At 37.0% G+C, this 13,467-nt stretch overlaps 1 protein-coding gene across 1 annotated transcript in view; it reads left to right on the top strand.

Moving 5' to 3' along the window:
* The window catches only part of TSPAN13 (tetraspanin 13), an 18,424-nt gene extending 4,957 nt beyond the window's left edge, over window positions 1-13,467 (top strand). Inside the window, exons 2-6 of the mRNA XM_026105111.2 lie at window positions 6,921-7,088; window positions 9,498-9,578; window positions 10,592-10,705; window positions 11,036-11,146; window positions 12,369-13,467. Of these exons, the coding sequence (XP_025960896.1) occupies window positions 6,921-7,088; window positions 9,498-9,578; window positions 10,592-10,705; window positions 11,036-11,146; window positions 12,369-12,443 (549 nt within the window). The 3' untranslated portion in view covers window positions 12,444-13,467. The remainder of the gene's footprint in view (window positions 1-6,920; window positions 7,089-9,497; window positions 9,579-10,591; window positions 10,706-11,035; window positions 11,147-12,368) is intronic.

Raw genomic sequence — 13,467 nt, 5'->3', positions numbered from 1 at the left:
CTGATGCTTTCATGTGGAGAAAGGGTCTGTGAGATCATTGGTCTTCCTGAAAATGTTATGCAACTTCTTAACAAACAAACAAGAGAAACCCAACCCAAGCAACAACAAAACTAGAGCGGTCTAGTTATACAGCAAAAAGCTTGCATTTTCAAAGATCAGGAAGTATAAATATAAGTATAAATCTCTCTGCCATTTTAACATTCAAGCTTGTTATTTCATCAGAAACAATTTGATCCTGATTATTGGCCAGTAATATGAACTCTGTATTGGCCAGTAATATGAACTCTGAACTAGACCATCAAATCAAAAGGAGAATCGGCTTTCGTGATAAGAGACAGGAATGCTGCCCTGCATGTAAATTGTTTTTTCCACATCATGTGTTCAAGGCTGTTCAGTAACCAGGCTACTGATCATTCCTCATTTAAGTCAGTCACCTAAAGGTGGAAGTTTTTCTGTTACAAATTCTTTGAAGGTATCCAGAGCCTTTATTATAGTTGCTTTACATTATTTTAGATGAAGCTGAAGGAGTACTGTAAGGAAACAAAGTTGCATACCTGTTGTCTAGCTTGCAACTGTGATAGAAGTCAATTTAGCTAGCTTTATTTCACTAAAGGTGCTTAGCTGTATGCTGTCTGATGTATTGATGTGATGTTTTTAGATGATGCACAGAGAACCAGAAGAACTGTCTTCTAGATTCTCTACGTCTGCCAAGAAATGGTTGGCCAAGTTGAGAGAGAGGGCAGTAGAAGTTTCTATCTTTAAAGCATATACCATTTCAGGTTTACATTTTAAAGCCCCCTTAAAACAAATGAAGTATGAACTTATATATGGAAGGAGGGGTTAGGGAGGATGTATTTCATCATGTGTGTAATCTGTCTGCTTTTAGTTCCTGTTCCATATCCAGCCTGACAGCTGTTCTGTAAATATTTCCATTTGCTGATACCAATGTAAATGTTATTTAATCTCTTTACCCGGGAATGGTGAGAACATACTTCTTGAAACTTAAGTGCTGAAATGCAGTTTTTACCAACTCTTTTTTGGTCTGAGACTGTAAGAAACTGTTGGGAACACTAATTTTGTGTGTGTCTTTCTGCCTAGGAAGTAGCCCAAACCGAGGGAAATACTGAAGAATTGCTAGCTAGTCAAAATAAGACTTGCTTGTGCCATGCCATTGAGGAAATGAGGAAAATTGGTTTTGGAGTTTCAGTTCTCAATAGTGTTGACTAGTGAAATCATTCCTCTGTATCTTGGTTCTTTTTTGTAACATATAGTAGACGTTTGTGCAGAAATACACAAAGAGTAAATAAGAGGATCAGTGCATTTATTGAATACAGCAGGAGGGGATATGAGCAACTTAGAGAATAAAAAATAAAACAAATGGAGAAGAGGTTCTTGGGATGGGTTTTTTGTTTGGTGGTTTTGTTTTGTTTTAGCTTTTAGATGGGTTAAAAATAGAGATTTATGCAGCAGTAAGGGAAGGGGGAGAGTACTCTAAGGGCTAATGCTTTAATCATGATAACGATAAGTTAACTAGAGAACAGGACAAGCAAACATGTGATCTTCTGTAACAAATTCTTCGTTGTGTATAAATTGTTATTTTTTTTGAATACATCTCTGAAGTTCAGGTATATATATTTAGTATAACGGAAATCACTTAAAGTGGAGCCTGATTCTTTATACTGTTCTTGACCTTACGATCCCTGAAATCTTTCCTGTAGAGGTTCAGACATTAGAATAATACTTTGTCTTTTATCAATATACTTACTTTTCTGAAGTACTTTTTTCAGACTCCGTAGAAAGAGTCCTCAGCCACATAGTGAAAACTCCTTCCATAGTGAAAGCACTTAGGGCTTGTGCTACTTATAGGTTTGGTCCAGTAAAGCACTTACTTAATTTCAAATTGATGAGTATATGCATTGAATTATACTAAGACTGTGCTTGTGTATTTAAATAAGATTAATAGAGGTTGTGTTGGTAAAGAAGGTAGACTATAGTGGGTGAGCGTTAAATTTAGAACATAAGCTGTTGTGTGTGTCCCCTCTGCTCTCCTTCCCCCGACTCTGTGTTTCATTTGTTGTTCATGGATAGTATGTGCTCATAGCACCTTTCTGTGAGGCAGCTTGCTCTATTTTGAGATCCTGATAAATTTTTCTGCTTGTCTGCCTGTTTACTTGCTTTGTAAGCAAGCCTTAAATGAAAGGGGTGATGCAGAATGGGTTGTTGATCAGTGCTAAATGTGGCCCTGATCTTTCTGTTAAAATCTTTGATTTCTGGTGTGAAGAGTGGCAAAGCTACCATAGAAGGAAAAGCTGGGCATGATGTATGAGAAGTCGAAGTCGCAGGGGTGTTGGCTGGAAGGGGTTTCGGGGGTTTGCCTGCTTCACCCTCCTGTGTGGAGCAGGATTATGGCTAACACTGGATTGCCACTGGCTGTGTCTTTTTCTGCTCAAATCTTCAAGACTTCTGAGAACAGAGCTGCCATCATCTCTCTGGGCAAGAAATAGATTCCCCTTTTGGGAGCCCGCCTGCTTTGGCTCTGTACTACCTTGAAGATGTTTTTTCTAATGTCCAGTCTGAACCTCTCAAGCTGCTGCTTGCGGCTGTTGCCCCTTGTTTTATTGTTAGGCAATACTGAGAAGAGTTTGCTTCTGTTGCTTTTGTAATGCCCCTTCAGCTTTATCTGATATTTAGATCGCCCTTTTGGAGAGTCAGCCACTCCTTTATTTTTATTTCTATTTCTATTTATTTAGTGTCATCCACAAATTTTCTGGGTGTGCATTCTGTCTAATCACCTGGGTTGTGGATGAAGTTACTGAGTATTATTGGCCCCAGTATCAACCTCAGTGGTACTCCTTACCTGCTACCAGTTGGATGTTGGGCCGTTGATTACTACCCTTTGAGTCCAGTAGTCCAGCTAGTTTTCAATCTACAGTCCATTTCTCTAATCCATGCTTTTTCAGCTTACTAATGAGAGTGCTATAGGAAACAGGGTCAGTCCTGAACTGTGATTCGATCTATTTCTGCTAGATTATCGGGCAACTATAGGGAACGCTAGTAACCAAGACTGGCTTTACATTGTGAATCTGTAGGTAAAATGGAATTTCCCTTTGTAATTCAATCTTCCAAGGATAATGCTGTTATTTTCTGAGGAGTTCTGCACTGTGAAATGCGATTTCAGTAAAATAAAACATATTGTTTAGAAGTTCTGTAGAGAAATCTTTTTCCTTTTTTAACAGAAATACATGACTTTTTTTATTAGTAAAAGAAGCTTGTGCCTTTAGAATGTACATATTACTCATTTAAAGGTGGTTAAGGTCACTAATTGGTTTTCTTTCAAGCATGTTTTACTTCAAAGTCTTAGCAGCTCCACTTTTTGAAGTATCGAAATCCTTTTGTTTCTAAACCTAAATAAGTGTTGTTTGCTAGTAATTTCTAGTGGCTAAACAGTTATTAAAGCTACCAGCCTTGCGTTGTTTTACAGACTTATGAAAACTCTTCCCAAAACAGCTTAAATTTTTTTTTTGTGTTTACGGTAGTGTGAGTTTACATTCGCTGTTTACATTATGGCACTGTAAAACTATATATCTAGTTTTATAGCTTAACAAAATGAACAGTAAGAGGAAAAAAATAAACCAGTTATTTCCGGGGGGTAGGGGTGGGGCAAAGGAACTGACGTCTGTTTAGCTGGCAAGACAGGGAGTCCGTTTCTTGAAGGTCTACATTTGAGCCATTAGTTCTACCACCTGGATCTGACAGCAGGAGAGCTATTGCATTGTTCATATGAGACGTTTCCTATACAAGCACCTATTAACTTGGTGATAAAGTCCAGAGGAACTGATTCTGATTGTCCAGTCTAAAATTGAAAATGAAGTTGTAACAATGAATTCAGCTTTCTCTCAGTAGGCAGAGAAGACAGGAGTTTAATCCCATATCTATTTCCAGAATGGTTTATAAACCACTATTGTCATTTCAGCTTTAAAACAGAAGATTGATTTTCCTACAGAGGATATGTTTCCACAATTTTAAGTGGCCATATAGTTACTTTGATCCAAATTGTGGATCTGGCTGATTGGATGAAGCATTTTTACACAGCTTGCCGACCAGAGCCCAGTAACACAGACCTGTGATTATACTGAACCTCAAGACATTTTAAGGAATTAGACATTGGACAGCTTTCTAATTTAAAAGAAGAGAAAACAGTATTGTGGAGGACAAACCTGAAAATATGAACACTGTTGGCTCTATAACTAGAAAGTACTGAAAAGAGAATCTAAGCTATTCTATTATTTTAAAAGATTTTTTTTTTTAATGTGTCTTGGTTATAAACTGATCTTGCTGATTTATAAGGTGGGCACCTGATTCTTGAACATTTGAGGTTCAACAGCAGGCTTAAAAGCTTGTTTTCCACTTGAAAATGATAGCTGTTCTAGTCAACATGTGGTTGTTTCTGCCAGAAAAGCTTTTTGGGCCAGAGGAAGAGCATGGTAATAATGTTTAGTGTCTTGCATGTGAATTTCCTGTACATATCCTGAAAATAATGGAAGCTGAGATGATTAACAGCAGCAAAAAAGTAAATGGTATGCTGCAGCTCATACACTGCGTTTATGTAATCGATGTTTTAGGTGTAGATTTTGTTTAGGTTTCCTGGTTTGTTTCTGGTCAGTTCTGATCTGAACAGTAAAACATAACTCATAAGAAGCCTAGAACAATTGAGTGAAATTAATGAGCAAAGATTTGAACAAACATACATTTTGGTATACTGGAGGCCAATAGGTGAAAATAAATACCTACAGTCATAGCTAAGCCTGGAGAAAGAAGCATTGCTGAAAGTGATTAGGGGCAAGGTTTGTTCTGCTTTTCTTTGAAATAAATTGAAATATGACATAATATTTGAGATCTCATATAAGAAATATGAGATAACATTTTCAGGAGTTGTGTAGTATCTGTGTGAGTTCAGTACTCTGAAGCTGATGCAGATATGGGACACTAGCCTGCAATGTCTAATTGGAAAGTGGGCTGTGAGATTTTTTTGTTCTCTTCTGACACTAAATGGTAGAATAAATCTCCTCAGTGGTTTGAGACAATGAAGTAAAGTGAATAGACATAGATCAGAACAGGTAGACCTTGCACTTAACTGTCTGATTAGCAAGGCTAATTTTTAACTTCATAACATTGAGAGACTTATAGCCTCGTGCAATTTACACTCAGAAAATCTGCCACTGGCACAGCCAAGGGTTTTTTCTCTGTCTCACTCCCCCTGTCCCTTGCTTGGATTCATGACAGCTTGGCCCGGTGTTTTGGTTTTAACAAAACTTGATGATTGAGGATTTATGTTTTAGAGGAACAAGTGCTAATGTGATTTAATCTTAGAACTCTTCCAATATTGAATAATTCCTTCAAGTTTTATTTTGTTCTGCTGTCTGTTCACATGCTGAGAGGTGTAGGTGTGGCAAGCATCCTCCTTTTCTCCTTGCAGACTCTCTTAGAATTTCTCCTTTGGATTACTGGATTTGATAAGCTTTTTGCAAGGTGTGTTCTTGTGTAAACACAGGAGAAAAACATCCACTGTGTTACGTGATCTTGATGAACATTACTGCTTGTTTTAATGGCTTTCTTGATGTCATTCTAGATTTCCATCTTTAAAAACAGCATTATATGGGTCAGGCTTCTAAAGTCATTTAGATGAAAAAGATACACAGACATGTTTAGTACTAAAAAGCAACAAAAACTCCCTGTTCCAAGGCAAATATACTGAAATGAAGGATGAGCTGGAAATACCCTCTGTTACTGTTTATTTGTGAAGTATATCTTGTTTGGATGGAAACTGGTGAACAGGTGTAAGTGCATGGTTTGTATTTGGTATTGATTAAAGCCAAGTATTTGGACTAGGCCAAATGCTTTTTTTATAATTACAAAAATTTGGGGTGTTTTTTTGGCAAGGTCAAGGTTTGGGAAAGTTAAAACTTCCATACTAAATTAATGATACTTAACAGAGTATGCACTTGGTGGTATGTTACACAGAGGTCTAACTCTTTTTTGAGTGAATGAGTGTGTTGTGCATCTCCTGTCTGAGAGATCTGGTTTGGTTTTGTGTGCTGCTTCCCTCCTGTTGTGTCTCATTAGATTTCACTGCAGCTTTCCATGATGGATTTTTGTTGTTGTTGTTGTTTTATGTTTTTGCTGTGGAAACAGGAAAGGCTGGAGCTTCCTGCCCATATAAACAGTAAATTCCAGTAAACTAACTGGGACAGTTTCTGCTTGCCTTCCCTGAATACCATCTTTAAAAGGAAGGAAATACACAAGTGTTTTGAGTATTGAAATAGCATTGACTTCATAGTAGAGCTGTTTTCCTGAGAGACAGATCTAAAAAGTGTTTTTGTATGACCTCGTTAACTGTTGTGTCATATCATCAATTACGTAGAAGCTTCTCCAATGCATTAACACATCTGTATTTGTGATTAGAATCAGTTTTGGGAAAGTGCACTTTCTTTATGTGCACAGCTATGGAGCTATATACCCTATTTTCTTTAAATATAATGTCTGTATTTCAGAACACATTTGGAATTTTCATTCTTCTGTCGTTTTTATTAAAACTGATGATTTTAGCTTATCTGTCAATTTGGTTACCATCCACATTTGTATTTCTGGGCCTGACTAGAGACACTGAATTGAACGTGGCTTGGGTTGAAGACAGTTTAAGTTGGAACAGCCGCACATTAACAGTGGGCCTTTAAATACCTGGAACTAGAGTCATCTCTAGGATGAAGTGGAGGGTTGGTTTGTGGGTTGTTCTCCTCTTTGAACTGGAAAGAAGTATTCTATCTTTCTAACAATGACTTCAGTGCAAAAAGTGTAGCTGTATGTAAGTCGATTCTGTTTTTTAATGTAGAAACTAACTTTTTGTTTTTTCTTCCCTCCAGCTGGTAAGCCTGCTGCTGATTGGAATTGCAGCATGGGGTATTGGCTTTGGCCTCATCTCTAGTTTCAGAGTTGTTGGAGTAGCAATTGCAGTAGGAATTTTTCTCTTCCTAATCGCCTTAGTTGGACTGATTGGTGCGGTGAAACATCATCAAGTATTGCTATTCTTTGTATCCTTTTGATGTATTTCTTGAATTACAACTTCTTTCAAGCTACCTAAATAACTTACTCTATGGACTGGGACTGTTGTGATAGATGCTTCAGAAACAGAACAGAAATTCAGTCTATTTTGATCAAGCACAGTCTAAACCTCCTTTCCAGTTTATTGTATTCTAAATTCCTTTCATCTCTGTTGTTTTCACTCTGCAGACACAATTACTAACCCTTCTCCTTTTGAAAATTATAAGATGTTAATTTTGCTGAGAGCTGTTTATGGTAGATCACTAAGTCATAGGTGCTTCTTACTGCGTGCTTGATCCTATACCATTTTACAAGCTAGACATTCACAAGCTGTTAATGTTTAACAGTGGAGGAAGATGATACTTCCAGACAGTGAACTAGTGATAGCTGGCAGAGAAATGCATCACTACCAGTACGTGTTGTCAATAAGCACTTTCTTTTCATACCTAGCCCTCATTTGTAATCCCCGATTAGAAATGAGCACAGGCCTTCTCAGTGTGCTTTGCTGCCCCTTTATGCTCATTAACACTGCGTAAGCAGTCTGTGGTGCTGCCTTGCATAACAAAATTGCTCTGTTTGGATGAGAGAATAGATTCATCAGATGAGATTCTTATTTTTCTGGTTGCAGTCTACTGATAAGTAGTCTGACAAAGTGACTTTACAAATAAGTTAACTGCACGAGATGAGTATCTACCTCAGGAAAGAGCAGCTAAGGTACAAATCCAGTGCCTGACTTTCAAAACTTAATCTTCGATATCTATGCCATGATTTGTTGTCTCTTTTGTTTTGTACTGTTTTTAGATGCATCACTCCAAAACTGTATGAGGCTGAGTTCCAGAGGCAACTCCTCTATTTTTTTCTAATCTAGTTCAAAGTACCTTTTCTAACTAGTCACAAGACCCCCTCAGTGGAGAGAAAAAAATGTATGTATGAATATGAAGTACCCAGAAAAATGTTTTCTTTATTACCTCATTTGGGTAAAGTACCTTAAAGTGACAACATGAGTCCCCAAAGTTAAGGGATTTAGCTGTAGGTTTCTCTCTCAAAAACAAGACTGTCTTTGATGGACACTGGAGAGACATTTTTTGCAAATGCTGTCTTATACTTCCCCTGATCCCTAAACTTTCCTATCTAAAGAATGCATGGCAGATACTGAATGAAGGTATATTGGGAGGCAGCCTCTCCAGTGAGCAGACTACATCAATTCATGTATTTACAGCTAATAATGTTAATCTATGAAATGGGCTCGCTGTCTCCTCTGTCATGTGGGATACTGTGAAGAAGTTCTTGGCCTTCATTCAGAGACAGTAATGCCTGTATGATTTGGACTGCAAAAGTGTGAAATCCTTACTACTTTATGTATCTGGAAGTAGGTTAGGAAAGATGCACAAAAGAGCTCCAGAAAATCACTTGCTGTAATATAACCATTTACAGTGAACTGCCTTCTAACTGTTTTGCTGCTGGAGATGTGAATCTTAGGTCTTGGACTTACCTACAAATATGCAGAAGCAACAAAATTCTGGGGCATTTGTGCAGCAGTGTGTTTTGTCATATCCTTCCTCAGGCCTCTGAAAGCCTGTTGGAACAGAAGCTGCTGCATACTGTGTTCAGTTCTTTTATCTTTCAGTTGATTTCAGCTCTGTTCTCAAATGCGTACAGGCACGAGGTAACACCAGTCAGCGGTATGTACCAGAGAGGTGCTGCTTTATTTATGTATTTATCCTGCAGAGCATGTTATTCTGTGTGCATGGTTTCAGCTCTGCAGACACTGAGAGTTCAAACGAAGTTGTATGTTTCCAGAAGTTAAAAAGAACGGCTGCCTGAACTGAACACACACGGAACATGATTTAAAGCTAATTTTGTTAGCTTTAAGTCGTATTCTTGTCCATATCTTGAATAACAGCCACGGCAACCAGAAGGAGTGAATTTCATTGTAAAGAAAGAATTTCTGGTCTTTTTGTAAGGTACAACAAAAATTCTAATTTAGGACTGTGCATTTGCAGGAAATTTCAAACTCTGGATTGTACAGTTCAGAAGCTGCTGCTTCCTGATGTCCTCTTAAATCCAGTTCCTGTTACATGTTCAAGTTCTTTGGGGACTGAAGGGTATGAATTAAAACTTTTATAACAAAAGTAGGAAAGGGTGATTTCCTACTGACTTGTTCTTCTTTTATTACATCCCTGCTCAAGTCTTCTTGCCAGGCAAAGAACACGTAACCCAGAAATACAAGGTTGGTATATGATTAGCCAGAAAGAGATAATAAGAGGTGGTTGATTGCTGGGGAGAGTATCTTTTCCATATCCACCTGTTGTTATCCAATTAAGTAAGGAATGCTCTTAGGCATATATGCTATATAAGCAAAATTAATTTGAGAGCATCCCCTTAACTACCACTTCCAGTACATGATTATTCTTTTGCTCATCTTTATTGTACAGTTTTCTGTCTCCTGTGCCTGTCTGGCACTAAACAAGGAACAGCAGGTAAGAAGTGTTTCCTGACTTTTCAGTTGGTCTAGACTATGTTATTTTTGTATAAATTTTCTGTCTTCCACAAAATGTGTTTTACAAATCTTATTTCTGTGAAGAGCAGAAATCTTTAAATGGAAGCAAATCAGCATCTTCCTTTTAAATAAGTACTAGACCCCAGGCAATGCTGGGTTTTGGTACCCAGGGGAAAAAAATACTTCTGGGTTCAAAAATGCCTTTCAGCTATGTTTTTATTTTATTTTATTTTTTTGCTTTTAAGCTTCCTGTCTAGGTTTATGGTCACAAGTTTAGCTCCATGGTATCTTGACTTTATCATGTGTTCAGAAGTTCCAGATAAGCTGATGAAATCTACAGTAATCATAATGTAAAGATGATAAAGCCACTGAATTGTTCTTTTGTTACTGAAAAGGTGATGACTGCATGAGGTACAGAGGTGACCCATAAATGTGAAAGTAAAATCATGGGATATGGTGAATAATTTTTACAGCACTAGAAGTAGGCAAGGAGATAGTGACTAAATGATCAGCTTGCTACATGTAAGCCCATGTTTCATTTAAAATCTGGGCGGTCCCAGTTAGATTAGTCACGTGTTCCATTATTAATGCTATTGCTGGGTTTAAGAAAAAGAACAGAAGAAAACTAATTGTGGCCATAAAATGTACTAGGTGCTGCTATTTCACAAGCTATTGAAGTTGTTTGAATGTTAAGGTCATACTTTATTAGTATATTATCCTGTTAGACTTGGGGATCCCATGGTTTTAATTGTGAAGTAGTACTTAATTGGTGGAACAAGGCTAGGATCAGCACAGCAGTATTTGTGATGTGGTGTCTTTTCATTGAATGGGTGCAAACAAATGAAGCCCCTTTTTAGGCTATGCTTTGGGAACCCTTGGTCTTGATTCTTTTTATCAAGGTAGGGAGAAGGGGATTATCAACTTTACCTGGTGTATTGCTTTCCAGTGAAGTGCAAGAATATAATTTCTTATTTATGTGCTTATGCCTCCTAGAGTCAACTTCTAGAGGTTGGATGGAATAACACAAACAGTGCAAGAACAGATATTGAGAGAAATCTGAATTGTTGTGGATTCAGAACCTTTGATCCAAATGAAACCTGCTTGTCTGTAAGTTGTTTAAAGAGTGAAAATACTTGTAACCTTCTCTCGTGTTCAAAAATGTACAACTATTTTCATAGAAGCCTGAGGTTATTAACAAATGTACAAGTTAGTTTTTACAATGATACTAAGGTCTCTAGTTAACTTCTTGGAGACCTAATGATGGAGCATCCTGCAGAGTTTGGGTTCTGTTGTTATTTGTATGTTTGTTTTTTGTAGACTTTTAAAAGTCATTTGTCCGTGCTTGGCAGTCTTTTACAGAGCTAGCTGGTTGCTTTCAGTCAGTGAAATGTGTCAGAAAATGGAGTGTGGCTAACCAGTCATAACGTTTTGTTACAGGATTGCTTTAGAAGTCACCAGTGTCGACCATGTTTACTGGTAATAGAAGAATATTCTGGAATGGTGCTGAGATTTGTTGGAGGCATAGGACTCTTCTTCAGTTTCACAGAGGTGAGTGAGTAGGTTAGAAAATGGAGGGCTTTTCCCCCCTTTAATTGTTTCATAGAACAAAGCCTTAAATTTTAGGGGTTTTGTTACAGGTACTTCCACTATTGTTTCAGGAGTCAAATAACTAATTAGATAGAGCTTTCTCAAGCTAGCAGTTTGCTTAAGTTTGCCAAAAGGAGGGCTTGTCTTTTTCAACGTTGAGAGTTTTCACAAACTTTTGTTATTTAGATTACAAACTGCAACTAAATACCACCTTTAAAATGTGATGCTGTAAACATGCTCAAGTTTTCCAGAAAGTTAGCCATTTGACTTTACCTTTCTCTTAAAATAATAAAGGAATGATGCTGCTTTTAGCTTGTTCCTTTGCCTTCCCCCTGTTCCTTCACACACATTTCTGTTTTTTTTCTTTTTTATTATTATTTTTATTATTTGTTGGTGCCTCCCATAGTGCAAAGATACAGCTTTGTGGTGAGTGAAGCATCAAAAGAGCTGTGCTATGAATTGTATTTTAAGCATTAAGTTAAAAAGATATTTTTGACTCTTTGCTATAGTACCTTGGTGGTACCTGAACTTGTTTATCCATCACTGAATGAAAATCGTCATGGCAGGTCTTTCATAGCTCCACAACAGAGCATGTGAAAATGTTCCTCAAGCTGTTTAATGCAATTTTCAGAAGATTCATGGGTATTACAGCAGCAAGAGCTATACAGCAACTTAAGCAGAATCACTCTGACTTCTGTCCTGGTTTCTCTAGTAAAAATATGAAGCAGTTGGGGGTGGGGGGAGATTTGAAAATGTACTGGAAAAATAGCTTTATATTAAAATGGTAGATGTAAAAGGAAACAATCTGAGGGATATTATTTTATTTACCATTGCAGTAAAAACAGATTTATGAATATGTATCCTTTTGAGGAGAGGGGAAAAAAAGAATAATTTTAAAGTAGACATTCCATGCTAAATATTTTACTTAGCGTTGTAGGAACAGTGTTGGCATTTTTTTGTTTTTCTGTAATTGCTAGATCCAAATTCTTTCTGAAAAGGTGCATTCCTTTTCCTAATGGTTAGGAAATCTGGTGGGTGTAATTTTAACAGTAGTCAAGTATCCTAAACTTGTGGACTAGTAATTCATTATCTGGGTTTTATGAGTAAGACCAAATTTTGTAAAACTCTTGGAAGTTGGGATGGTGACACTCTACTTAATAATGTCCTTGCCCTTTGTTTTCAGATTTTGGGAGTCTGGCTGACCTACAGATACAGGAACCAAAAGGATCCCCGTGCAAATCCTAGTGCATTTCTTTGACAAGTTTATAAAGGACTGAATCTTCTCCCTGTGCCCTCCACTTCAAAAATACTAATTCTCCATAGTTTGGCATTTCTCCATAATAGGGAATCTCCATGTGCTCAAAAGAGAACTTTCTTTCTGAAGAAGTTCATAGTTGTCATCTTTAGTTTCCTATTGTTCCCTTTCTAAGAATCTCTGCCTTCAAGTTGATTAGTGTGTACAGTAGCTAGACAGAATCAGAATGCTGCTCAGAGCTGGTTAGATAACTTTGTTATTACTTCAATAATTGGTGTGGTGAACTGTATTCAGTGAGTTTTATAGCACTACTTGCTTCTTTGGTGTCTAAAAAAACCAAAAATATTTTCTGCTATATTCATTGATTACAAAGATTCATGTGACTTCTCATTAAGATGATAAAAACATGTTGGGTGCCTGGAGCTGTGTGATTTGGTTAGCCATTAGGATGAATAACAGTAAACTTATTTTCATGTCTTAATAATGGTCTCCCAATCTCCTATTAGGGTAAAAATAGAAAAATAGAACCTGAATATATTATTTTCTGTAGTGCACATAAGTGCATATTAAAGAACTATCGTAGTCTTCTCCACTCTCCCACCCCTCTTTCCTGTTTGTTTTGTGTTTCTGGTAGCTTCAGAATTCCTTTAAGGGACTAAAAATACTTTTTTATTTTTAATGGTATCTTCACTAAGAGAAGAATGAATGAAGAAGACCAAGACAATGTAATCTGCAGCTGAGTAACTTGAAACTTTTGTCTTTAAGTAGTGAATGAAATTTGGTATCTCCACAACATCAGAATTAATAGTGGTCTGTCATCTTGTTAATGTAAGAAACTTGACTTGATGTCTGGAAAGTTGTTGTACAACTATTTTTACAGATGGTGTAAAATTGTTGTGATAACTTAATGTATATGCCTCTGTCATCCAGCTAAGAGACTTAATTTGATGAGAGATTGAAGTGTTTAAAAACAATTCTGGTGTTTTCAGTAGTTTGTTTAAAAAAAAAATAAAAAAGTTTAAATGGT

This window comes from Dromaius novaehollandiae, chromosome 2 (genome assembly GCF_036370855.1).
Source record: "Dromaius novaehollandiae isolate bDroNov1 chromosome 2, bDroNov1.hap1, whole genome shotgun sequence".
NCBI lineage: Eukaryota > Metazoa > Chordata > Aves > Casuariiformes > Dromaiidae > Dromaius > Dromaius novaehollandiae.
The sequence above is the reverse complement of the archived record's forward strand: the minus strand, read 5'-3'. Positions and strand labels throughout refer to the sequence as shown.